We start from the raw sequence: 27,598 nt of genomic DNA on the forward strand, positions 1-27,598 counted from the left end.
TGCAGCTAAATATTGTATAGAATGTGCGTAAAAATTACTACTATATAATTGTTGTTTATAATGTGTAAAAAAAATTATATAATTATTGTATAAAATGTATAACAAAATTGTATAATTGTTCATAGAATATATTTTTTGTATATGATATATATAGAAATGTATAATGTTGTATAAATGTGTATTTGAATAATTATTGCACCATTGTATATGATGTGTTAAAAGTTTTATAATTGTTGAATAGAATATGTAAATGTATAGGATGTGTATACAAAATGTATAATTACTCGATAGAATATTTATATGTATATATATAAGATGTGTATAAAAACTACATAACTATTGTATAGAATATGTGTATATCTATAAATGTGATATAGGGACTATATCAATATGGTACAGGGATTGTATTAATATGGCATAAGGATTGTATCAATATGGTCATTGGGACTATATCGATATGGTATAAGGATTGTATAAATATGGTATAGTATATGATTTTTTGTATATGATGTGTATAGAATTATAAATGTAAGACCCCATAAAGTTTCCTCGTAGTCTAAGCCTTTAGAGTATGTCAAGTGAAACCTTTTTCCGTCTCTAAAAGATTTAGGAATGACTTCCAAAGTGAGTAGTGTTTAAATCAGATAGAGTTTTCCTAATTTTGACTTTTTATCGTGTGGGAAATTGAATTAGCTTTCCAATGATACCAATTTCGTCCAAATATGGTATCGAAGTGAGAAGTTATGGCCATTTTACTGAGAGCTGTCAGAACTGCCCAAGTACGACGGACAGGTTGACGGACCATCGAGCTTGCGACGGACCGTCGCTCGAGCCGTCGCAACCAAGGCAGTAAACCTATCCACAGGCCAAGTGCGACGGTTAGGCCGACGGAACGTCGAGCTTACGACGGACCGTCGCCCAAGCCGTCGCTACTAAGGCAATGAGCCCCTATTCTGGTCCAAGTGCGACGGTCGGATCGACGGACCGTCGAGCCAACAACGGCCCATCGCACGAGCCATCGCAGATCCCATTCAGCATTTTAAAGCTGTTTTTAAAAGGGCTTTTTGGTCTTTTTCCATCCTTTTTAACACCTAGATATATAAAAACGAAGAATAGAACTTCAGAATTATCCAAAGCATCAAGAACTAGGTTTTTCTCTCAAGATTAACCCTCAAGAGCAAATCCAAATCTTTCTCCAATAACCTTAAGATTCCACCATAGTTTCTACAAATTGAGTTAAGATTCAAGGTTACCAAGTCAAAAGCTTCAACAACCCTCACTCAAGAGTACGAAAAAGAGCCTCAAGCAAGCTTGTTCATCGACAAGTCATAATCTAAGGTATGTGGGGTTTGAACAAGGACTAATTTCGTCCTTGTGCCCAAAAGTTGTTTTAATTACAAGGAGATATGATTTTACATGTTTTCTTATGAAATTGAAGTATGGGTTTATACCCTATGTTATTATTTCTTGAGATTATGATGGTTTCAATGTTTTAGAAATTAAAGTACATGAGTATGTTGAAATTATAATGCATATTGCTGAAAATTTCCAGATTTCTATATGATTTATGAATCTTTATGATATCGAGTATGAATTTTGATACGTCTTAACGTGAGATTGATATATGGGTCATTAAGCCCTATTTGAGATTGTAATTTTAAGAACTTTTGTGCTATAAGCACCTATGATTTGAGTATTTTGAGATTATTGAGAAAGTTTTGACCTTGACGGTCATAGTAGCTTTGAAATCCACTTTTCTAAATGAGATTACAGATTTTATAGTTGGGTTCTTTATGAACCACGAGATTATTTTAAAGTGGATTTCCATGGGATGAGCGTAGCTAACTAAAGGGAGTAGTATTTGCACCGAGTTGGGTAAGTTACTACGGTTTCATACCTCAGAACTACATGCCACCGTAGGATTGAGATTTATAGGCCCGAGGTCGAGATAGTGATCACTGAGTTGAGGTTATACTCCCTGGCAAGAGTATGACGCCTCTCCCCAATGTGAGGTTTCTTTCTTAGGAGGACAAGACGTTAGACTCCATGTAGCTCGCATGGTGTATGTCGGTTAAGAGAACCTTCCTAATAGCAAGATTTTTCAGAGTAGTTTCTTAAAGTAAAATTTTCCCAATAAGAAAGTAGTTTTCCCTATTAGTAAGAGTAAGTAATCAGTTTCTAAAGTAAAGTATGTTCCTTGAGATGAGATCTATACTATGTGTTCTATTATTCATAATTTACGAGATATACATTTTGAGATTATTCGAGCTATGTGAGTCAGTTATATTAGCATGCATGATTTCTGTAAAGATTGATGATATTATTATTTTAAGTATCGCATACACCTCCATACTCTCAGTACATCCTCAAAGTACTGATCCACTTATACGTCTGTGTGCTACATTGTCTCATAATGTAGGTTCAGGTGCTCAGTCTCAGCAGCGTCAATGATCTCCTAGTACCTTGATCTACACCTCCATAGTTGGTGAGTCCTCATGGTTCGAGGACCTGTTTTCCCTGATTTCAGTCTTCATAGTAGTTGGGTTATTTCTTTTCAGTTGAGTATGAGTCAGTTGGGGATCTGTCCCAATGGCTCTCTAGTTCTTGAGTAGTAGAGGCTTTGTCAGACTAGACTATCAGTGGTATTTTAGACTTTTCAGCATGTTGCTATTCAGACAGTATTCTTTTGTTATTTCATCTTAGATATGTTATGACAGTGCCATTGTTTTGCTTTATCCATCTTAAAAGTAAGTGTTAGAAGTAATAACAGGCTCAAAGGTTAGCTTAGGGCTACTTGTAGCCTTAAGCACCATGTGACGTCTCAGAATGAGATTTTGGGGCGTTACAATAAAATTATTATAAAATATATGTATGTGTACAGGATGTGCGTAGAAACTATATCACTATTGTATAAAAAATTTTATAGCACTATTTTATTAAATTGTATATATTTAGATATGTATTGTATTATTCCAATAAAATACAATTAAGAGAATAATTTTTAAAAAAAATAAAAGCATTGCAAAAAAAATATACAAAAGCAGTAAAAAAAACATAAAAGAGCAATGATTTTTTTAATAACAAAATGAAGCAACAAAAAATTTTAATAACAATGGAGCATTAAAAATAGAAAAGAACCAGCAAAATAATCAGGGAAAGTACTTAAAAAAAATAAAGTGGAGCAACATACAAAGGGCCTAAAGCTATTTTTTGGAAATGGCAAAACCAATGGCCAGTCACTGGCACTTCTTTTGGCCGAGCAATTTTTGTCCTTTTTTTTTTTTTTATATATGTATAGTACAATTATCTATTTGTTTCTTTATATCTCAAATATTTCTAAACAATTCAATACTTACTTATCTATCATTTTCTATTTTTTTTTCTTTTTTCTTTTACTTAGATTTTATTTTGTCCCCTTTTTTTCTTTTTTAAGTTTTTATCGACTCTTACTTTTTTTTCCATTTCTCTTCTCAACTTCCTTTTTTTCTATTTTACTTTGATTTTTATTTTTACTTTTTAAGAATATTTCTCAACTTGTACTTTTTTTCCTTTTCTCATCTCAACTTTAATGTTTTTAATTTTTTTTATTTTTTATCTTTCTTTGATTTTTATTTCTTTTCTCCTTTTTTTCCTTTTAATTTTTTTTCATCCTTTATTTTTATTTTATATTTTTTTTAACTTTTATTTTTTTTCTTTTATCCTCTCAACTTTTTCTTTTTTTTATTTTCTTTGATTTCTATTTTTTTCTTTTTAAATATCTTTCTTCATTTTTTTCACAACTTTTATTCTTTTTCTATTCTTTTTTTTTCTTTGTTCCCTTCCAAACAATAAGTTACACCCCATGGGCAAGAGTTGACACTGACATATTGTGTTTTAATTTATGAGATGTTCTATAACTCTTGACTTAACCCAAGTATTTTCAAACAACAAGTTACACCCCATGGGTAAGAGTTGACACTACCAAATGATGTTTTGATTTATGAGATGCTCTATAACTCTTGCCTAAGAAGTAAGACTTAGCTCAAGAACTTTTAAACAACAAATTGCGCCACATGAACAAGAGTTGACACTAACACGTGTGTCTTGATTTATGAGATATTTTTCAAATCAAGGACTTTCAAACAACAAAGTATGCCTCATGGGCAAGAGTTAACACTACCACATTATGTTTTGATTTATATAGGAGTTCTATAACTCTTGTCGTAGAGGCACGACTTAGCCCAAGGACTTTTAGACCACAAGTTACGCTCCTTAGGTAAGAGTTGACACTACCACATTGTGTTTTGACTTATGAGATGTTCTATAACTCTTGCCTTAGAGGCCAGACGTAGCTCACAAGTTATGCCTCATGGAGAAGAGTTGACACTACTATATTGTTTTTTGATTTATGTGATGTTTTATTAGTCTTGTCTCTAAGACAAGACTTAGTCCAAGAAGCTCCGAAAAAAAGTTACGCTCAGTGGGCAAATGTTGACACTACCACATTGTTTCTTGATTTATGAATTGTTCTACAACTCTTGCCTTAGAAGCAAGACTTAACTCAAGGATTTTCAAACAACAAGTTATGTTCCACGAGCAAGACTTGACACTATCATATTGTGTCTAATTTATGAGATAGTTCTATTCCTTTTACCTTAGAGGCAAAAAATTAATTTAAAGAACTTTCAAACAACAAGTCATGCCCTTAAATTTACTTTGATGTCAAAGAAAGATCCCTTTGCAGATTATCCAACTTTCTATTTATTAGCAAAATATATTAGAAGTTGAGAAAAAGGAAAAAAAAAAGAAAAAATAGAGAAGAAAAAAAAAAGATGAGCAAAAAAATTAAGGTTAGGAAAAAAGAAAAGAATAAAAGACAAACGAAAAATGAAAAAAATAAAGATTGAGAAAAATAAAAATGAGAAGAAAAAAATAAAAATAAAGTTTGAAAAAAAATGTAAAAAATGATAAATAAAAAAAAAAAAAAAAAAAGGTTGAGACAAATGAATTTAAAAAGGAAAAAAAGAAAAAATAAAGAAATAGATAATGTTTGAAAAAAATAAAGGTTGAGACAAATGAATTAAAACAAGATGTCTCGGCATATCATGATGCAGGAGATTAGTAGAAACCTATTATATATGGTGAAATGCATCTATCCTTGGTTGTCTAACATTCCACAGTCATGGATTGATATTGTGCAATTCCTAAAGGAATATTCTTCAAGAATGCATTGCAAAGTTGTGATCCGAAAAGCCCCTAATATTGAGATATTTAAATGTAACTCGGATGGAGCATCAAGGAGCAATTCAGGTCCTAATTCTGGTGCATATTGTGTGAGAAATGAGAATGGAAATCTTATTTTTGCAGAAGGGAGAAGATTGGAGGATGGATATAACATTAATGCGGAAGTTGTTGCATTCAGAATGGGACTGGAACACTGCATTCAGCATCACTATGTCCCATTAATCATGGAGACAGATCCATTAATGATTAAAAACATTGTTGATGGGGGATGGAGTATCCCATGGAGTATTGTGGTGGAAATTGAAAAGATCAAACATTAATGCAAAACACAAGTGTTCAACTGGTGCATACATACAGAGAGGCAAACAAACTGGCGGATTTTATTGCTAATCATGTTTTCTTTTTCGTAGAGATGAACAGCATTCAGTACTCTACTTTACACTCTATTTTACAGGAACTACCAAGAAAAGCAAAAACCATTTTCCTCATGGATAAGAGGCAAACACCCAATCTACGAATAAGGAAATTTCAAAATGGTAATTTTATTGTCAGAGAAAGAATTGCGCAGCAGCTATAGGTGATTCAATGCTTAAAGATCAGCTAAATAACAAAGCTCATGAATAGATGGGTCAAAAACAATAAATTAATACAAGGGAAAGTGAATCGAGCATTACCTGTTACATGCAACATCAATAGAAACAAGATTGGTCAATGTCATGTTAAAGGTCTTTACAACAATAGCAGCTTCCATGAACATCAAAAAGGTCATAAGAGAAGGCTAGAACTCGAATATGATATTGGTCAGGTAATGATGGATCTAAAATCTTTGATTGCGTAGACAGTGGTATTAACTCATATTTAAGCGCAATCTGTCAAGAAAGAAAAGATTTGGGGAAATCATTTGTTTAATCGGATGAGTACATAAATGAAATAGGTGGAAATACTTATCTTAAGCGAGATTAACTAGATCCATGAAAAAGAGAGTTGAAGAAGTCTTCCTCTTGTTTGATTTATGGCATTTGTGAGACTTGAAAATGCCCAAATAAATACAATCAAGACTCTACTTTTTTATGGTGTTGAATCACTCGTTTTGAGGTGAGATTGTCTACCTTCTCTTTTAACGGCCATGGATGAGAGCTTCAACAGTGAAGAACATATGGAGCTGAAGAAGATTTGAGTAGTAGTGTAGTCGTCTTTTCATTTTTCTTTTTATTTTATTTTTGGATCATAATCGTGTTAAGGCTTTGGACCAAGACTTGATAATGGGTTGTTTGTGCAGATTTGATTTTTTTTATTGGGTCAATAAAATGGCTTAACAGTCTACTTTATTTTAAAAAAAAAAACAAGAAAAGGAATGAAAAGAAAAAACAAAGTTAAGAAAAAATAAAAAAAGAAATAAAGAAATAAAAATTGAGAGAAAAATGAGCATGAAAAATTTAAAAACATTTGAAAAATAGATGAATAAAAATGTACTTGTTTTATACATAAAAAGAAAGAAAGACTAGTCTTTAAATATTTGTCCTACGGAGAATAAAAATCCAAAGCCAGCCACTATGAGAATCATCCCATGTAATTTCCTGCATCATGACACCTCGCCTAGCAAGCTCCAAGGTTTACCTTGGCAACCTCGCCATGCGAGGGCCCAGGCCATGCGCCTGGCATCACCACAAGAGGTGTCATGTTCCAGCCCAAGGTAAAGGGCCTCAAGTGCGCCCATGTCCTCTCCCTCTTTTTAAGATCCTCCCAAACCTTTTTATTCTTCTCTCCTCTTTACCCATTTTTTCTCCTTTTCCTCCATTTTACACTTAAAAATTCACCCCAAGTTTCACAAAGCTCTAAAGTAGTAAGGTTTTCAAAAAAAGATCATCTCCATTTTATGCTAAACCGATTTCCCAACTTCCCATTATATTAATTTTGGATTTTATGTCTTGATTTTTGCAAAAGCTTAAAATTTGAAGAATCATGAACACATTTGCTAAATCCATTTCCCAACATGCATCGACAAGATACTTTACAGTGATCTTGAAAATCAATCACACTTCCTGATGTCAACAAGCTGAATCATACTTGATCATATTCTCATGAGTTCTGAGACATCACAGCAGTCTCACAATGTGTCAATATGCGAAATATGACCACGATCAAAGAGCTTCAAATTTTGAAGTTAGCTTCTCCACCACATGCATTGACATGCCCCTTGTTATTTCAAGATTATACGCTCAAAACTGATCAATAGGGGAAAATAAAAGTACGACTTCCCTCCGAGAACAAATTACATCAATGTAGGTATAATCACATAGTACATCAAGTAAAAACTGGCCTTAAAAAATTGAGACATCAAGTAAAAACTTTAGCAGAGTACAAGAAAGGTGATTTAGACATTTCATGACCTGATCCCCTGATCCCAGATGACAACCTACAACTACAAACTATTAAGCAGCATGGATTTTGGAGCTCTCTTGACTGTTTGCAGCACTGAAAACAGGCAACTAATAGTGATGCTTCTAACCAAGATTCCTAATCATTTCCGCACTCAGACGCACTCAAATATTCACCATGCTCCTCAAAGTACTCAATCAACCTCTTCAAGAATTTATCACCACTGACTGTCTCAGTATCACATACAAGACAGCACTGTCTCCTTGCTCGTGTCACAGCAACATTCATTCTCCTTCTGTCACTAAGAAATCCCACCTAATCACGAAATGTTTCATATCAGATTCACTGGGTTTTTTTTTGTTTTTTTTTGTTTCCGATGAAGTAAACATATAGAGTTGTTCTAGTTAGATTCACTGTGTTGTTACCCCAAATGAGAAGTTTAGCTATACATGAGATAAGAGTTCCTACAGTTGTGAAGAGTACCTCTTTCTTTGAGTTTGATCGAACCATAGAAATGATAATAGCTTCTTTTTCTCGACCCTGGAAACCATCAACAGTGGAAATCTCCATTTCTTTTAATTTTTCTACATAGCTTTTGAGAGTTTTCAAGAAAACGACCTGCACAACCATCTGTAGTATAACACTCAAACTTGAAACCAGTTTGGTCTTTTTATTATTAAATGACACTTACCTGTGCCGCATAAGGAGTGATTAGTCCAATATCAGAAGCTTGGACTCCACTTTCAACAAGTCTCTTTGCATGGACAATGGCAACCTCAGCTTCACCTTCATTTAATGTGCTATCTTCCTCATCCTTTTTTTCTTCCATGTCACACCTGCAACTTACAGTGTTGAACCCTGGTAGTAACACCAAAAGGAGGCTACAAGTAGAATTTCTATACGTACACAAACACAATCATTCCAATTATGTTCTGGTACCCAAACCACCTCGACGTTTAACTATAGAACATTTATTTAATAAGTTATTTGAAATGGGAGAAGAATGAGCCCAAAAGAGAGGAGAGACAGTGAGTAGCGCACCCAGCTGTGTCTATGAGTAGAAGGGCATTTTCTGTGGAAGGTGATTTCTTCACATCCTCAAGGTGATATAGCATATGGCTAGCAACACTTGAATGGGCTTCAATCTACAATCATAAATGCAGCTGAAAGTTTAGATAAAATTAGATGCCAGTATGTTTCGCTGATATTGTTATAGTAGTATACTGAAACTTAAATTATTGAAAGAAAAAATTGTTTTCAACCAACAGTTACAAAAGACCCAGCACCTTATTTTCATACAGCTCTCCAGATGACCAGTTCATAATCAGTTCATGCATGCGATACTGAACAGTGAGCATTGACATGATTTCATCTCCATATAAATCTGCTAAACGTTCGAAAAGTGTCTTTCCCAGCCCTTTCTTCTCTGCTTCTACACTTTGAATGGTTGGAGGAAGCTGGAGATGGTCTCCAGCCAATATACACCTTGAACCCTGTAAGGAACCACTCATTAGCTTTGCAGGTTTCTCTAGATTTGATAAACAATTTAATATGATCACTCTTTTATCTGGTTTTTTATTCTTCGATTTCTTTTTTAGGTATAAGGAATAGTAAGAGCACACATAACTATGACACTGATTAGAAACATGATCCACAATAACCAAAAGTGCAACTCACAAAGCCAAAGACACAAAATATTGAATTTCTTTTGATAAACAATGCAAAATATAGAATACCAGTATTATCAGGAGAATTTAACCCATAAGGGCTTTAGTCTAGCCAGTTAAGCTATTTCCGACTAGATTCTTTATCCTATCCCTCTTAATTCATTAAGGAATCCACACATCTAGACCTCCTCCTCCAGGGAGATAAAGGGAAGCGAGTGGGATGGGAAGACCATAACATATGAAGTTTAGAAGTGAATTCCAACCAGTAAAGCTGCTTCTACAAGAAAAATGTTAGTTTGAAAAGCCAGCAATTGGAATTGATGTAATTACTAGAGTACTAATTACCAGCCTAATAATTACACCGACTTGTTTGTTCGCGACAGTGTAATTACAAGTGCATTGTTTGGTTGAACAAGTGTAATCACATGGTTATATTAAATTTTTAAAATACAAACTAATTATCAAAAATCAAAAATTACTAATATCTGACAAATAAGGGCCTATATAAAGGATATTAAATTAGGTATGTTATATATTGTCTTTTGAAATATTTTAATTAACAAACATATGTTTTTAACTAAAATTAAAAAAAATAATTAATATATATTTCAAATTAGTATATTTTTATTATATTAATCATAAGAACTAAAAGTACATGATTTTTAAGAACATCATGAAATGCATGTGTCGAATGAGCTGGCAGATTGAGGCAGAATCTGCTCCATAATGACTGACAGATTTCAATCAAATTTGCTCCACAAATCAGCTAACAGATTTGACTATAATCAACTCTTGTAAATATGGGATAACATGTATTTTAGAAAAATATATTACTTTTTAATCTAGGAAATAGATTAGGGGAAATTCCTTGATTCAAGAATCTCTGATCTTACTTTTCTCTTATAAATACTGTACAATTCTATGAATAAAAAACATACTTTTGAAGCATCTGAACTTTCATGGTATAAGAGCGGGACGTTTTCCCTAGTATCACATGGAAAAAACAGTTTTCCAAGGAGATCTTTCTGGAACATCAAAAGAAGACAAAAGTTCTTCTCTAGAAGTTCCTACAGAAAATATGATGACTCAAGGAGGCAATGTTTCTCACATGTCCTTCCAGTTAACTTTTCATAGATTAAACGAGAAGAACTACATGAAATGGGCACAGTCTGTAAAGCATGCAATTGATGGTCGCGGAAAGTTGGAACATCTGACCAAAGAGACGAAAAAGCCGGAAGTCGGAGACCCAAAGATGAACACCTTGAGATCAGAGAATTCACTCTTGATTGTCTGGTTAATAAATTCCATGGAACTAGTTATAGGTAAACCTTATCTTTTTTTAACTACTGCTAAGGATGTGTGGGAAGCCATTAGGAGACATATTTTGATGTAGAAAATGCTTCTCAAATATTTGAGTTAAAAATTAAACTATGGCAGGCTAAGCAGGGTGACAAAGAAGTCGCTGTTTATTATAACGAAATGGTGACTTTGTAGCAGGAGTTAGACCAGTGTTACAATGATGAATGGAAGTGTTCTGTGGATAGCGTGAAAGCAAAAAAAGGGAATAAAATGAGAGTTTACCTTTTTTTAGCAGGAGTAAATCGGAAGTTTGATGAGGTTAGGTCACGAATCCTAGGAAAAAATCCTCTGGCCTCACTTCGTGAAACTTTTTCTGAAGTTAGGAGAAAAGAAACTAGAAACTAGGAGGAAAGTTATGTTAAAACCTGATTCAAATGTTGAACTAAAACCTACAATAGACTCTTCAGCTCTTGTAACAGTGAAAAGTAAAGACAACAGAAAGAAAGAAAAGGCCATGGAGCGATCATTGCAAAAGACACTGGCACACTCGTGAAACATGTTGGAAGATTCATGGGAAACCACCAAACTGGAAGCAGAAAGGAGTTGATAATCGTGACTTCCAATATCAATATGGTCAAGCCCTCCAAACAACTCATTTTGAGCAGGAGCATCAACCTCTTCCAATTCGTCTCCTCTAGATTCGTCTCCATTTACAAGGGAACTAGAGATTCTGCACAAACTCCTTCAATCTCCCCAGTTTCGTGCAAATGCACCAAATCCTTCTAATCCTTCTTGTTCTTTTGCTGAAACAGGTTCATACCATCCGTCTTTCTTAGTGCCAACTCCAACCAAAAAGATTCTTGGATCATAGATTCAGGAGCTACTGATCACATGACTGAAAGTTCTCGTGCTTTCTCTACTTATACTCCTTATGCAGGGAATAATAAAATCAAGATAGCTGATGGTTCCTTCTCTACAATCGCTGGAAAAGAACTGTTTAACTTCACCACCCCTTGCACTCTATGATATTGTTCATGTTCCAAAACTGTCTTGTAATCTGATTTCTGTTAGTAAATTAACCCGTTCTCTTAATTGTCGTGCTATTTTTTACTCTGATTTGTGTGAATTTCAGGAAAAGGTCTCGGGGAAGACAATTGGCGGTGCTCGAGAATATGGAGTCTTTATTTTCTTGACAACGGGGACAACTCTCTACAACTGAATCCTACTTGTTTAAACTCTACTTCTGTTTTGAATAAAGTCGTGGTTTGGCACTATAGGTTTGGACATCCAAGTTTTTACTATTTAAGACATTTGTAACCTCAGTTATTTGAAAATAAAAATCCCTCCTTATTCCAGTGTGAATTTTGTGAATTGACTAAGCATCACCGATTGTTTTTTCCCTCTCAAAAGTATCAGGCTTCTAAACCTTTTATGATGATTCATAGTGATGTTTGGGGACTATCTAGAATTTCAACAATGTCTGGAAAACGGTGGTTTGTAACTTTTATAGACGATCATACTAGACTGAGTTGGGTTTTTTTATTGAAGAATAAATTTGAGGTTAAAAATATGTTTGAGACTTTCTATGTAATGGTGAAACACATTTTAATGAGAAAATCAAGATTTTTCGAAGTGACAATGGTCGTGAATTTTTTCATGAACAATTAGGAAGTTTTTCAGAAAAAACCGGGGTAGTACACCAAAGCTCCCGAATACACCTCAACAAAATGGCATCGCATAAAGAAAGAACAGGCACCTCTTAGAGGTAACTAGGGCCTTAATGTTTACCAGTAAGCTTCCACAGCACCTTTGGGGTAATAGGATGTCATCTCATCCTCTCAAATTTAAAACACCTTTTAACATTTTCAGAGAGAGTTTTCCTAGTTCTAGGTTAACTACAAATCTGCCATTGAAAGTTTTTGGGTGTACAACCTTTGTTCATGTGCATAATTGCAGTAAACTTGAACCAAGGGCTAAGTGTGTTTTTGTAGGATATGCTCCACATCAAAAGGGATATAAGTGTTATGATCCTCAATCGAGGAGGATAATTGTCACAATGGATCTAACTTTCTTTAAATCCCAACTCTATTTTACTGCTCATCTTCAGGGGGAGTACCACGTAGGTGAAGATTCGTCTTTTTGGGATATTGAGGAAACTAGACATTAGACAAATGATGGGCTAGATATTACAATAAATACTGATGTGAGGGATCTTGGAGAAGATATGAATAAGTGTGATGCAAGAGATGAAAAGGACAGCGATTCGAGAGATAAATAGGGACTTAACTGACTTAAATGATACAAAACTTTGATATTGAACCTGTAGATCCTTCAAATGAAAAAAAATAAAAATGGGAACAGAGAACAAACAAAACAAATACAACTGTATTCGAGAAGGAACCGAACTCAAGAAAAAAAGATCGATGATCCTCAACACTATCAAAAGTCACCTCCGCGAGACCTTCCAGGAATTCAAGGTAATCTTCCAACTGATTCTATTTCTAATTCATTGTCAGATCTGGACCTACTTATTGCAAAACGCAAAGGTGTTAGAAATGTTTCTAAATATCCTATTTCTATGTTTGTTTCCTATAAAAAGTTATCTTCTAGTCATTCAGCCTTAACTTCATAACTTTCTAGCATGAAGATCCCAAAAAATATGCAGGATGCTCTATGAGTTCCCGAGTGGAAGGAGGCTATTTTGGAGGAATTGCAAGCTCTTGAAAAAATGAGACATGCGAGTTGGTAGATTTGCCTGAGGGAAAGAAACCAGTAAGCTGTAAATGGGTGTTCACCAAATTCAAGTCAGACGGATCCTTGGAGAGGTATAAGGCTCGCCTAGTAGCTAAGGGGTTCACGTAGACATATGGCATTGACTATCTTAAGACGTTTGCTCTAGTAGCTAAGCTAAACTCAATTAGAGTTTTATTGACAATCGCGGTAAACCTTGACTGGTCTCTTCAACAGTTGAATATGAAAAATGCTTTCTTGAATGGGCAACTAGAGGAAGAAGTCTATATGGATCCCCCACCAGGTTTTGAAGAGAAGTACAAGTCAAAGATATCCCGACTTAGAAGATCTCTTTACGGTCTAAAACAGTCTCCAAGGGCTTGGTTTGAAAGGTATACTCAATTTGTGAAAAGGTAAGGATATATGCAAGGACAACCAAATCACACAATGTTCACTCGACACTCGACATTCACTGGAAGGAAAAATAGCAGTTCTTATAGTGTACGTTGATGATATCATCCTCCCAGGAGATGATGTGGTTGAAATAAAAAACCTAAAGGAGCGTCTTGCCTCATAATTTGAGATAAAAGACATAGGCCCGCTGAAGTATTTTTGCGGCATGGAGGTTGCACGATCGAAACAAGGAATTATAGTGTCACAAAGTATGTTCTTGATCTGTTAAAAGAAACGGGAATGAATGGTTGTAGACCAACTGAAACTCCAATTGACCCGAATCTAAAGTTCGCAAAGGATGGAAAATCAATTGATAGGGGCCGATACCAGAGATTGGTAGGGAAGTTGATTTACTTGTCACATACTAGGCCTGATATTGCCTTTGTTGTGAACCTAGTTAGTCAGTTCATGCATTCTCCACGAGAAGAACACCAAGAAGCTGTGCATCAAATCCTAAGGTATCCAAAGAGCTCTCTTGGAAAAGGGTTGTTCTTAAAAAGAATGAGCAAAGAAGTGTTGAAGCTTAAGCAGATGCGGACTGGGTTGGTTCTTCTATTGATAGAAGGTCTACGTTCGGATATTGTACATTTGTTTGGGGAAATTTAGTGACATGGAGGAGTAAGAAACAAAACATGGTGGCTCAAAGTAGTGCTGAGGCTGAGTATCGATCCACGACACATGGAATTTGTGAAATGTTGTGGCTCAAGAGATCTTCGAAAGAACTAAGAAGACATATGAGTTTGCCAATGAAGCTGTACTGTGACAATAAAGTTGTCATAAGCATTGCCCATAATCCAGTTCAACATGACAGAACAAAGCAAGTTGAAGTGGACAAACACTTCATTAAAGAGAAGATAGAAGATGGAACTATGTGCATCCCTTTCATTCCAACAACTGAACAAGTAGCAGATATTTTCACAAAAAGCCTCTTCAGAACTACCTTTGAGTCATTTGTTAGCAAGTTAGGCATGTTCGATATTTACATGCCAACTTGAGGGGGAGTGTCGAATGAGCTGGCAGACTGAGGCAGAATCTCCTCCACAATGACTGGCAGATTTCAATCAAATCTGCTCCACAACCAGCTAACAGATTTGACTGTAATCAGCTCCTGTAAATATGGGATAGCATGTATCTTAAGAAAATATATTACTTTTTATTCTAGGAAATAGATTAGGGAAAATGCCTTGATTCAAGAATCTCCCAAGAATCACGGATTGATTAGTTTATTCTGATCTTACTTTTCTCTTATAAATATTGTAAAATTCTATGAATAAAAAACATACTTTTGCAGTATCTGAACTTTCAACATGTTTGATAAAATATAAATATAATTTCATAAAATTATGAAAACATTTGATGAAAAGATAATCTATTTGTTCTAACTACTAAAACAATGTGAAATATGAAATCAATACTACTAAACAAACAACTTAGAACCGAGAATAAACCATAAGTTCAAAATTCAAAAAAAAAAAAAGTTAACAGAATACTCTTATATCAAATTTCAACATAACGTACATAAACATACTTCAAAAGAAAATAAAAACGTAATTCTATAAACTTATTCAACAATGAATTCTACTTTAATTTAAAAATTAGAATACTATCGTAATTATGCTAAATGAAAAAAATAAACAAAAAATAAACAATATGAACAATTTCATGGAATCACATGAAGAAGTAAAGGTTAGAAAATATGAAGAAAGAAAATGAAATATAAATAATGTAAAATAAAAATATATTTTTAAAAAAATATTAGAATAATAAAATTAAAATAATAGAAATAGAATATAAATTAAAACGAAAAGAAATTAAAATAAACTAAAAGGAAGAAATTAAAAAGTAACTTTGTAATCACACCAAGTAATTACCAGCAATTTACAGCCGCCTCCCGAAGGCGAGCCTTGAAGTAACTGGTAAAGTTGCTGCCATGTGACCAGGAGGTCACAGGTTCAAGCCTTGGAAACAGCCTCTGACAGAAATGCAAGGTAAGACTGAGTACGATACACCCTTGTGGTGGGGCCCTTCCCCGAACACCGCGCACAGCGGTAGCTTTAGTGCACCGGGCTGCCCTTTTTTTTTTTTTTTTACAGCCGCCTCCCCCCAAGAATTGGACAGTGTAATTACCCCCTGCCAATTACACCAATTACCTGGACAACCAAACAAGCCAAACAGTGTAATTACACCCAATTACACTAAATCCAATCCTCGGGGTGGCATTCCAAACATGCCCTAACTCACAATATATAGCTAATCATTCCATGACATGGAAGCAAACCACTGCATAATGCTGTCACTCTATGTACAGAGCTGAAGTAAAGTTTGGTCTTTGACTTTGATACTTCATTCCACAAGAATATTACTGACGTATTCCACAGCAGGCTTGCGCAATTAATTTTATTATAGCATCGCAATCAGATGAACAAGTCTTCAACACAATGCAAACTAGTCAATTACTTGTCCTTGAAAAGATGCAAGATCGAGCAGCACCACAGAAAACCCACTTGTTTCCTACGAGCACTTTCTGGTGTACCTCTTTTGGCAACACCAAAGGTCCTTCCAGTTATGTAGGCTGAGTTTTGGAATGTATGGCACTCCTAAGTTATTACGCAGAAAATAGACTGGCAAGTTCAAGAACTTAGCCAAGGTTCTTTTTTCATTCTTTGTTCTATTCATTTGGTTGAACCCGCAGATCTGACATCCAGAACTATGGATGTCAGCTAATTACATGGATTGACTAATACTATTGTGTAAGAGAAACTCTTTTTTACATGTAAATTGCGAAAAATTCTCCTGCATCAGTTCGTATATAGACAGAATGTTGATGTTAAATAAAGCAATAGTCTAACAGGAGTTACCTAAAGAGGTGGTTGGCAATTTTCTTAAAATAAACAAAAAAATCTAGCAAAAATCAATCCATAGATTGGATTGTTTAAGCATCACTGATAGCATGTTCACCTTCAATAAAGCAATCCAGCATGCTATTTCCAGTGCCTGAGCAGCTTCATCAATAATAATCACATCAAATGATAAACCATCCAGCTTTTTGGTCAATGCCCCAGTCAATGTCGTCAGCACTACATCTGCATTCTTAATAACATCTGCTACTGCTAGCTGCTGTCTTTTACGCTCTTCTCTGGAAAGAGACTTGAGTTCCCGCCTGATGTCCCTCTTTGCATTTCTATCTTTAGCTTTTAATAATTTCCCATTCAATGCCTGCAGAATCCATCATGAAACAAAAGGGACAATGCAAATGTTGAACAGAGAATTAGCATGGTAGGCATAACAAGGGGTATCAATAGACCTATCTTGAAAATACGAACTGCCAAAGGAAATCCTTATACTTTAGAATTAACTTCCTTTAAATTTTGCATAAGCTAAAGATTAAGTGGCAATAAGTGAGTATGCCATGCCTTCATCTCCTTGCGGATGTCATTTGCAAGAGCACTATTATCACCACGTAGAACCTATTGAGAAAGAAGAGATTATAAAGTGTATTCCTTAGTCACTAAAAAAGAACATTACGAAACAATATGTGCACAGAAAAAGCAACTTATAAGGAATCACATCATTGTTTCCAGGGCCAAAAACTCGTGTAAAAAGGCACAGAAAAAGGGATTATGAATGCCGGCCCACCTTACCTGGGCAATCCTTCCCCAAAAAAAGGGTGATATGTAGGGCTGTGCAAAAACCAAACCGACCGATAAACCGAACTGATAAAAATTTTATTGGGTTATTGGTATTGGGTTATCGGGTTAACGGTTTTTTATTGGTTTTATAAAAAATTTTATTGGGTAAACGGTTCGGTATCGGTTTTAGCTTATTGGGTTATCGGTTAAACCGATAACCCAATAAAGATACACTAAGTTATTGTTTTATCCCTATTTATGTTATATATTTAAATCTCTCTCTCTTTATCCATCTATCTATCTATCTATCTATCTATCTCTCTATATATAGGTATGAGTATGTATATAGATTATATGCACTACTAATTCATAATTAGTGATTCACAAAGTATTAACCTATTCAGGGCAACAAAGGCACAATATAAAGTTCGGCTATTATCGTAATAAAAAGCTTGAAACATTTATAGCTTCCAACAATTACGATTCAATTTTTTTCCTAACTAACATTCAGTTCAAGTTTGAAGATTCTTGTAAACTAAAATGCATTGCGTAGGTTTTGATGGTAATTAAGATTTCATTTTTTTATGTTAGTTGTTACAATTTCTATTTTATAAGTGTTTTCTTATTGGTTAAACCGAAAACCGAACCGTTAAGGACCAAAAAACGATAAACCGAAACCGATAAGAAAATATCTTATTGGTTGATTATTGGTTTTACATATTTAAAAACCAAAAACCGATAAACCGAACCAATAACACGTAAAACCGAACTGAACCGACCGATGCACACCCCTAATGATATGAAACTGGGGTGCTTTAGTCTATTTTTAGCTACAGTGCACTTAGATAGCAAGGACATGTAATTGTTATGCTCCTATGTTCAAACAGAAATTTACGCCATACACGATAACATTCCATGGTACAAGATTCCTGTCAAATGAAAATGGCAAAATCTCACCTGGGCATCTAGAGCGCTGTCCAATACTTGTGGAAGCATACGTGCAGGATGTCCCAATCTCACCAATTTCACTCTGACAAAACATGGATATTACAAAACCATTTATGAAAGGTGAAGCACATCCCTGACCATTTCAAGTTGAGCTTTTGAGATCCATCTGACCAGAGACAATGAAAATTATTTCATCTTTTCTGTTGGAACTTCCGGCAGTTCTCAAGAAAAGATGACGAAAGAAGATGAACCTCATTCCAATAGGACATTAATGTTAAAATTTCAGGAGAAAGGTGTCAACTAGAAGGTATCAACCAAGAAAGATCATTTTACCTGTGTGGAACAAGTCTCTCAACAATGTTATCAACAGCAATATTTGAAGCAGCACATGCAAGAATCTTTGAACCACGTTCGACTTCCTGCAAAATAATCTCAACAACAGTGGTTGTTTTCCCAGTTCCAGGAGGCCCATGCAGCAAAAATACATCCTTGGATGAAAGCGCCTTCGAAATGGCATCTTTCTTAAAAGATTAAGAGACAGAGTATCAGTTACAACAACAACAACAACAACAACCGACATACCCAGTATATTCCCACAAAGTGGGATCTGGGGAGAGTAATATATACACAGTCCATACCCACTACCTCGGACGAAGTAGAGAGGCAATTTCCGATATACCCCCAGCTCACGACAAATAACAATATAAAAAATAGAAAAGCAACAAACAAAATGGGATAACACGTCAATAGATAAATAAAGAAATCACACACCCATAGAGTAATACCATACACAATCTATCCGAAAACACCACCGAACAAGAAACTACAAGTCACACGCATAACACTATGACTACAAGCACAACTATAAACAAAGCACTCCTTCCTACTAACAAGGACATACTCCTACCCACTACCCCTCTGTCTTAATTCGCGTCCTCCACACCTTTCTATCCAGGGTCATATCCACAGTAAGTTGTAACTGCTCCATGTCATGTCTAATCACCTCCCTCTAATATTTCTTAGGGCTACCTCTACCTCGCCTGAAGCCATCCATAGTCAACCTCTCACACCTCCATATTGGGGCATCCTTGCCCCTCCTCATCACATGTCCAACCATCTCAACCTCAGTTCTGGCATCTTGTCTTACACTGACGCCACTTCCACCTTCTCTCAAATAAACCCATTTCTAACTCTATCGCTCTTATTAAGTCCACACATCCATCACAGCATCCTCATCTCCGTCACCTTCAACTTTTGGACGTGGGCGCTCTCGACTGGCTAACACTCTGCACCATACAACATAGCCGGTCAGACTGTCACTTTGTAGAACTTGCTTTTAAGCTTAGGAGGCACCTTCTTATCAAAAAAGACTCTAGAAGCAAGCCTCCATTTCAACCACCCTACACCGATACCGTGAGTGACATCCTCATCAATCTCTCCATTCTCCTGAATCAAAGACCCAAAATATTTGAAACTATCTCTCTTTGGGATGGCCTGAGACTCTAACTTCACTTCCACTTCATCCTTATGCATCAAATCACTAAATTTGCACTCCCAAGTATTTTGTCTTGATCCTGCTCAATCTAAACCCTTTAGACTCCAGAGTTTGTTTCCAAACCTCCAACTTTTCATTAACTCCTACGCGGGTTTCATCAATGAAAACTACATCATCAGCAAATAACATACACCAAAGCACCTTCCCTTGAGTATGTCGTATCAAAATATCCATCACCAAGGTGAATAAAAACGGACTAAGAGTCGATCTATTGTTCAGGGAAGCATGATGCGAAAAAAAAGCGACAAGGCTCTGCATCACGCATTACGCGAAGCATGAAGCGATGCGAAGGCATCATTGAAGTGAAGCAGTGAAGAAGAAGTCAAAGTAGTGGTAGCCGCACAGTGAAGAAGAAGAAGTCGCAACGATGGACTTTAAAGTTAACCTCAAAAAATGGCAGCAGTGGTAGTCACTGCAATAGACTATTTTTTAAAATTTAAAATTGACCCTAAATATAAAAGTGACACGAAGTGACTTTTTTAATTTAAAATTGACCCCAAAATAACATCAACATGATGCGCTTGCATCAGCCACACGCTGCAAGAGAGGCTTGCATCGCTTCACATCATCGCATTATGCGACGGTGCGAGCGCATTCCTGAACATTGAGTCGATCCATGGTGCAACCCTATCAAAATTCAAAAAGTGCTCCGAATCTCCTTCCACCATCCTCACACGAGTCTTCGCTCCACCGTACATATCCTGAATCAACCTAGTGTACGCTACGGGAACACCTCTAACCTCCAAGCACCTCCATAACCTCCTTGGGACTTTGCGTACACCTTCTCAAGATCGATGAACACCATATGTAAATCCTTCTTCCTCTCCCTATACTGCTTCACTAATCTCCTCACGAGATGTATAGCCTCGGTGGTTGAGCGACCGGACATGAATCCGAACTGATTCTCAGAAAGTCACGATCCTTCTCAACCTCAACTCTACCACCCTTTCCCAAAAATTCATAGTATGAGTCAACAACTTGATATCTCTATAGCTGTTGCAACTCCGAATGTAACCCTTGTTCTTATATAATGGGATCATCATACTCCATCTGCATGTTTTGAGCATCTTTGTCGTCCTGAAAATGATATTAAACAACTCTGTTACCAACTTAATATCTACCCCGCCAGTGCTCTTCCAAAAATTCACCGAAATCTCATCTGACCCAATCGCCCTACCCCTATGCATCCAACAAACAGCACCCTTGACCTCCTCAACATATACGCCTACAATAACCATAATCGCGACCTCTTTGAGTGCTCCAAGTCCCCCAGCTCCAAGCTTTTGTCCCCCTCGTCGTTCAAATGTCTATGAAAATAAGACTGCCACCTCTTCCTAATGAGGGTGTCCTCTATCAATACTTTGTCATCCTCCCCCTTGATGCACTTCTTCGATCAAGGTCACGAGCCCTACGCCTAACCTTAAAGCCTATACAACTTCTTATCCCCGCCTTTCTCCTCAAGTGCCGCATATAAGCTCTTGAAAGTTGTTGTCTTAGCCGTCGTAACCGCTAACTTAGCCTCTTTTTTGGCTAACTTACTCCTTCCTATTCATCTGTTTGAGCTCTTCATCATTGCTCTCAACCAACTTAGCATAAGCCTCCTTCTTAGTCTCCACCTTCCTTTTAACTTCATCATTTCACCACCAATCCCCATCCCCCTGGTGCCTGTCAAGTCGGCCTCTCGAGACATCCAACACCTTTCTAGCTATCTCCCTGATGCAACAGATGATACAAGTCAAATGGCCACCCTAATTTTTGAAGACATGATTGGAAACCATCACTTAAAGGCTCAAGACTTGGTCACCCCGAGGGCACAAGAATATGCAAGGAAGACCCATTTTGAGCCTACTATTGAGCATACCATTCATCAAGGCCGTAAGTGGAATATTGCTTGGAGCATTGAAGACTTGAGGATTCACGTTTTTGGACACTTAATAGCTCACGGTTTTTGGGCCATCTTCATTAAGGGCATTTTGGTCACTTCACTTTGCGCAAAATGCACTCCATGGCCACCCCTCTCATTAAGGGTAGTGTAGTCATTTGTCTTCTTTTGTAATGTAATATCAATAGAACAAGATAGGGTTTTTAGGACTTAGTTGTTTATTGATGTAAGACAAACTCTATCTCTCTACCGTGAGGAGTGTAACACCCTTTAGTTGTAGGGTTTGGAAAAGCCATCAATCCGTAACTAAGGCTGCCCAAGTGTTGATATCACTTGTGTTGCATCGTTGGCTTGATACGTTGGTGTTTAGAGGAGGTACCGTCCCTCTTGTGTCAACATTAGAGTTAGGTTTATGTCGTGGGTAGTGTTAAGGGTCCAAGAGAGTTACAATTCTTGGGTTCTTAAGATTGTCCCTTCATTTGGTCTAACCATCTATCTTGTATTGTTGTTGTAAGTTTTGGATTTCCTGTTGTTGTTAGTGTAACCCGTGTGTTTCTTGTTGATGTAATATTGTTGTTCTCATATTGTGTTGATAATATAGATTGTGGATCGCTAAAAATTAGGTGTTAAACACCACAATAGTTTGTGTTCTTGTTGTTGTTCTTGAATCCGAGAGGGGTCACTCAAAGAGTCCTCGATTCACTTGAACTTGTGGACTGTTTTGGGTGTTTGTTCTGTGTGTTCTTGGTTGTTCTTGAATCATTTGGTATCAGAGCATGGCTTGATTTTGTTCCCACAAGATCAATCTTGGGCTAGCTTGCTTGAAAAATTCAAAAAGAAAAAAAAATTATTGTTGAAAACTGAAAATTTCAATAAAAAGAGCAATTTGTCCATCTTGTGTTCTTGGTCGAAAATTGTGTTCTTGTTGTGTATTGACCAAGATTTTTACTTGTCTTTGTTGTCTCTAAGTGTTAGTTTTGTTCTTCACTAACACATTGAGTCTATATCTAAGTTTGAGCTTTAAGTGTTGGTAGTGTTGTTGTGAACATAAGACTAGGCCGCTTCTTGTTGAACATTGTTCTGGTGGACTATTTTGGCTGTGTGGTCTTCAAATTGTTGTTCTAAGCTTGACCATGTGATATTGTTGTTAATTGGTGGCCTAAGAACATCTTTGTTGAAGTTGTAGTTGTCTTGACCAAGTGTTGAAGATATTGTTGTTGTGGATTTGGGAGGAGCCGTGTGGAAATTGTTGGTTGTTCTTGAGATTGTTGTTGTTGTTCTTGGTGAATGTTGTTATAGTTCTTTATGTTCTTCATAACCTTCATACCTTGTTAAAAATAAAGTGATTATTTGATCCAAAAAGGTGAAGGAAAAGGTGTAAGAATTTGTTAGTCATGCAAGACTTCTCAACCACCAAAGATTTTAACAACCACTATCCAACAACTTTCCATGATACAAGGGGTCATGTTTTAAGGGTGTACAAGAAAGTCAAGTCTTGAAACTTGAAGTTGAAAAAGGCTCCAAGACTTATTTGAATTTCCCTCCTTAAACAAATTCCCCAATTCCCAAATTGAAAATTGACCAAGACTTCCAAATTGGAAAATAACTTGTCTAAAACCGCAACCATTACATGCTACCACGTCATCACGTTTTACTGTTCACACAACATATTTAAGCTCAAATTTTAGATTTCTTAGTTTCTTATTTGCTGATCCTTCGATTCGTTTAATTGATCCTAGTACTAATTAACAAACTAGTAAACTCCTACTAGATTGTCAATTAGTCCTTTGAATCCATTGTTCATGTCTACGTTTCTTTTGTGCTTTTGTCGTTTTTAAAATCATAGTACTTCTTGGTTCAAGTTCGGACATTACTTTCCTTGAGTCTTCAAACAAAGAATCCATTCCGACCAAGGAGTTGACTTACCCCTCGACTCATCAAGCTCAAGTGTGTGAGAGTGTGGTGAGGTTGTTTCGAACTAACTTGTGTTTTGCTTTGTAGGCTTGTTCTTTTCTTTTCTTTTTTTTTAGGAACAATTGCAAGGGAACCTGCAGCTTCAACCTCTCAACACATGGACAACAATGCCACCAATGTCATTTTGGCCTACCTTGACACTATGTCCCAAGACCTAGCTATGGCAAATGAAAGGTTGGATCGTATGGTAAGTCAAAGGGTGCAAGTGGGTTGCCCGGACACACTTCAAGAGGAAGGCTGTAGCTCATGTGAGCTACGAGGTAAAAACACTATTCCCTACACTCCTATGGACTTAGAATGTTGTGTTGTGGCTAGTAGGAGCCAAGCGGGTGTAGTTGCGGCTTTGCCTAGGATAGAGGTGCTTGAGTCTCCCTTTTGTGATACTCTTGGTATTGTTAGGTCACATGAAGACCAAACTCTTGTTGTAGGTACACAAGCACTAGTTGATCCTTTAGATGACGAAATTGATTCTCCGCGTGAGAATAATTTGTGTCCATCTAGTGCTAGCACTTATAACTTGGCTAAGGTTCCATTACCAAGTGGCGAGAGTATTCACACACTAGTTGACCCTTGTGAAAAACAAGGTGAGTCTACGTTGGTATATAAGTTGCCAACAACTAGTGAGAATGTGGACAATGATCAATCGTATGGAAAAGACCTTGATGTGCTTGATTGTTTAGGAAACCCGAATTATGATTGTCTTGGTAAAGATGGTTTTGCTTGTGATCCCTTGGCTGCCCGTGGTGGTTTGTGTCTAAGTGAGGATTGCTCATTTAAAAGAGAAGGTGGTGTGTACTTAGAAATTCCATCTACTTCTTCTTTTAAGTGTTTCTTATGTTGGGCATATTCCTAGTGGGGATTTTGAAACTAGTAGTAAGTGCATGCATGAGAACCCTTTATTTGAAGTTGGCTTGTTGAACACCTTTCTCAACCCTCTTTTTGTGCATGATATTTCCAACGACAATAAAGAGGGCTTGCTTAACCTTGAGGATGGCACCCTAGGGGACAATGAGAGTGGCCAAGACCTAAGTCCTTGGTTACGTCTTTCATTTGACCCCGGTAACTTCTTAGGGTGTGAAGGACGGATAGTTGTTGGTCGGTCCACTTGTTTGAGTGATATTGCTATATGTGTTGCGTGAACTTTACTTTCAATTAGGGCACCACCCCTTTGTAATATTTTTGCTAAGCCCCTCGTGATTAAAGTCAAGGATGTGTGGCTATATCTCAAGTGTGTACCTCCTTGGCATGTTGATGTTGTTTATCGTACTAACTCTAACCCTCATGTCATGAGGATGTGGTGCTTGTTTGTTTTCTCTTTGTTCTTGCAAAGTTTGGATTCGAGGTTGAATCCTTTTCAAGAAGGGGAGGATGATACAAGTCAAATGGTCACCTTAATTTTTGAAGACATGATTGGAGACCATACTTAAAGGCTTAAGACTTGGTCACCCCGGGGGCACAAGAATATGCGAGGAAGACCCATTTTGAGCCTACTATTGAGCATACCATTCATCAAGGCCGTGAGTGGAAAATTGCTTGGAGCATTGAAGACTTGAGGATTCACGGTTTTGGATACTAAATAGCTCACGGTTTTTGGGGCATCTTCATTGAGGGCATTTTGGTCAAAGTTTGGTCACTTCACTTTGACCAAAATGCACTCCATGGCCACCCCTCTCATTAAGGGTAGTGTAGTCATTAGTCTTCTTTTGTAATGTAATATAAATAGAACAAGATAGGGTTTTTAGGACTTAGTTGTTTATTGATGTAAGACAAACTCTCTCTCTCTAGTGTGAGGAGTGTAACACCCCTTAGTTGTAGGGCTTGGAAAAGCCACCAATCCATAACTAGGGCTGCCCAAGTGTGGATATCACTTGTGTTGCGTCGTTGGCTTGATACGTTGGTGTTTAGAGGAGGTAACTCCCTCTTGTGTCAACGTTAAAGTTAGGTTTGTGTCGTGGGTAGTGTTAAGGGTCCAAGAGAGTCACAATTCTTGGGTTCTTAAGATTGTCCCTTCATTTGGTCTAACAATCTATCTTGTATTGTTGTTGTAAGTTTCGGATTTCTTGTTGTTATTAGTGTAACCCGTGAGTTTCTTGTTGATGTAATATTGTTGTTCTCATATTGTGTTGATAATATAGTTTGTGGATCGCTGAAAATTAGGTGTTAAACACCACAATACTTTGTGTTATTCTTGTTGTTCTTGAATCCGAGAGGGGTCACTCAAAGGGTCCTCGATTCTCTTGAACTTGTGGACTGTTTTGGGTGTTTGATTTGTGTGTTCTTGGTTGTTCTTGTATCAACTGGCAGTCGTCTCCTACATCCTATCCACATTCCCTCGACTCTCCCAAGCCCGCATAGTTGTCAATTTCTCCCCAAAGTATCAGTTAGTGTCAAGCACATACATCTGCAATCATCAAAACCGCTTATGCTCATTTAGTCCATATTAAGTAAGTGAAAGCCAAGGGAAATGCAGTAGAATATATTCTAAAATAGTCGTATCTTCTAAAAATTAATCAATCAACTACCCTCAATCCCAAACTAGTTGAGTTTGACAGAAACAACAAAGAATTAAAGCCAATTCGTTGATATCTAAGTTGCACGGACTCTTTTACTTTCGGCGTTGCACCCGTGTCGACACGATATGGGAGTAGGATTTGTACCGAATGTGGTCAATAAATTTAGGGTACTTTGACCAAAATTGATTAGGAAATTCGAGATAGATACAACGATTTCTGAAATCAAAACAAAAGTTAGGGTTAATCTATAACTTAAGGCATATGTATTTTTACCGTGAAAAGATATTTTTATGAAAAAGTCCGCTACCAGAAGGTGCTTTAAAGATATTTAGAAGTCAACATCACTATTGAATGTGCAATGAACTCAAGAAATGCATTTGTACTTAATAATAATTACAGATTCTCAAAATTCGTGCATTCCTTACCTTCCAAATAATCCACCCTAGTTTAGGCATACTCTTATAACTCTATATTTTAGATATTTGAATTATTTTTAGTTGAAGCCCCGTACCCGTATCCATACCTGGATTTGTACTCCCCAAACCTTAAACTTTAGATCATGAAAGATCCGACCTCTAGATCTACACCAGTAACGGATGCACCCAAGTCCGAGCAGCTTAAGTTGATATAGCTTATATGGATCTTTGCTTCCATTGTGCTCTCACTTAATTAAGTTAGTATTGATTTATTACAGCCACATATTTTGAAATATGAGAAACAAAGAATGCCCAATTTACCAGTATTTGTGGATGGGAACAAAAAAATAAAAAATGACCCAGTTCGAATTATTCGCTCAAATGATTTACTTTTCCTTCTTATAGCCCTATCATCAAACAGTTCAATGAAAATTCTTCTCAATGTTGATCATTTTATGAGAAAGCAATTGCCTAAACGTGTATGAATAGTTTAAATTTTGCAACTCAATACTTTTAACTTTCAGGTGCCTAAAGTGGAACTGATTTAGTAAGGCTGTCAAACATCTGACTCAAGAAATCATAGTAGATATAGAAAATTGCAGAAAAACAAGCCATGCTGTCAAACATCTGACACAAGAAGTCATAGTAGATATAGAAAATTGCAGAAAAACAAGCCATTTGAACATCCAATTGCCAGAAGCTAGAAGGTAACACTATGTCACTTTCAGTAAGCAACGGTTAGGCATTAAACATGGACATCTCGTGTCCGTCCGTACTCCCTACAGATTTCTTCAGGCACAGGTATTGCAATTGTTTTTAGTATGTAAATCATCTCTATGGTACAAATTTAGGACAGTAACAAAAAAGTCTTCGGATTCTATGATTGAACATTACGCATTAATTATTTATACATACAGTTTTATTGAGGCT

General features: G+C 36.4%; 1 protein-coding gene and 1 long non-coding RNA gene across 11 annotated transcripts in view; both read right to left on the bottom strand.

The window, feature by feature from the left end:
• Positions 1 to 6,569, bottom strand: part of LOC107863591 — a 16,143-nt gene extending 9,574 nt beyond the window's left edge. The window contains exon 1 of the long non-coding RNA XR_001672346.2: positions 5,898 to 6,569. This is a non-coding gene — a long non-coding RNA (uncharacterized LOC107863591). The remainder of the gene's footprint in view (positions 1 to 5,897) is intronic.
• An 887-nt stretch (positions 6,570 to 7,456) lies between these two features.
• Positions 7,457 to 27,598, bottom strand: part of LOC107863592 (DNA-binding protein SMUBP-2) — a 55,247-nt gene continuing 35,105 nt past the window's right edge. For 2 of the 10 annotated variants that reach the window (XM_047408398.1, XM_047408399.1), the window contains 9 exons: positions 18,662 to 18,747; positions 18,338 to 18,410; positions 17,165 to 17,218; positions 16,710 to 16,967; positions 8,889 to 9,095; positions 8,644 to 8,747; positions 8,294 to 8,438; positions 8,086 to 8,220; positions 7,457 to 7,917 (listed from right to left, as the gene is read on the bottom strand). In XM_047408398.1, the coding sequence (XP_047264354.1) occupies positions 7,741 to 7,917; positions 8,086 to 8,220; positions 8,294 to 8,438; positions 8,644 to 8,747; positions 8,889 to 9,095; positions 16,710 to 16,967; positions 17,165 to 17,218; positions 18,338 to 18,410; positions 18,662 to 18,747 (1,239 nt within the window). In that variant the 3' untranslated portion in view covers positions 7,457 to 7,740. Of the gene's footprint in view, positions 7,918 to 8,085; positions 8,233 to 8,293; positions 8,439 to 8,643; positions 8,748 to 8,888; positions 9,096 to 16,709; positions 16,968 to 17,164; positions 17,219 to 18,337; positions 18,411 to 18,661; positions 18,850 to 27,598 lie in introns of all 10 variants that reach the window. The other 8 variants (XM_016709586.2, XM_016709587.2, XM_016709584.2 and 5 more) reach the window with 5 other exon arrangements.

This window comes from Capsicum annuum, chromosome 3, assembly GCF_002878395.1.
Source record: "Capsicum annuum cultivar UCD-10X-F1 chromosome 3, UCD10Xv1.1, whole genome shotgun sequence".
In the NCBI taxonomy this organism is placed as follows: domain Eukaryota; kingdom Viridiplantae; phylum Streptophyta; class Magnoliopsida; order Solanales; family Solanaceae; genus Capsicum; species Capsicum annuum.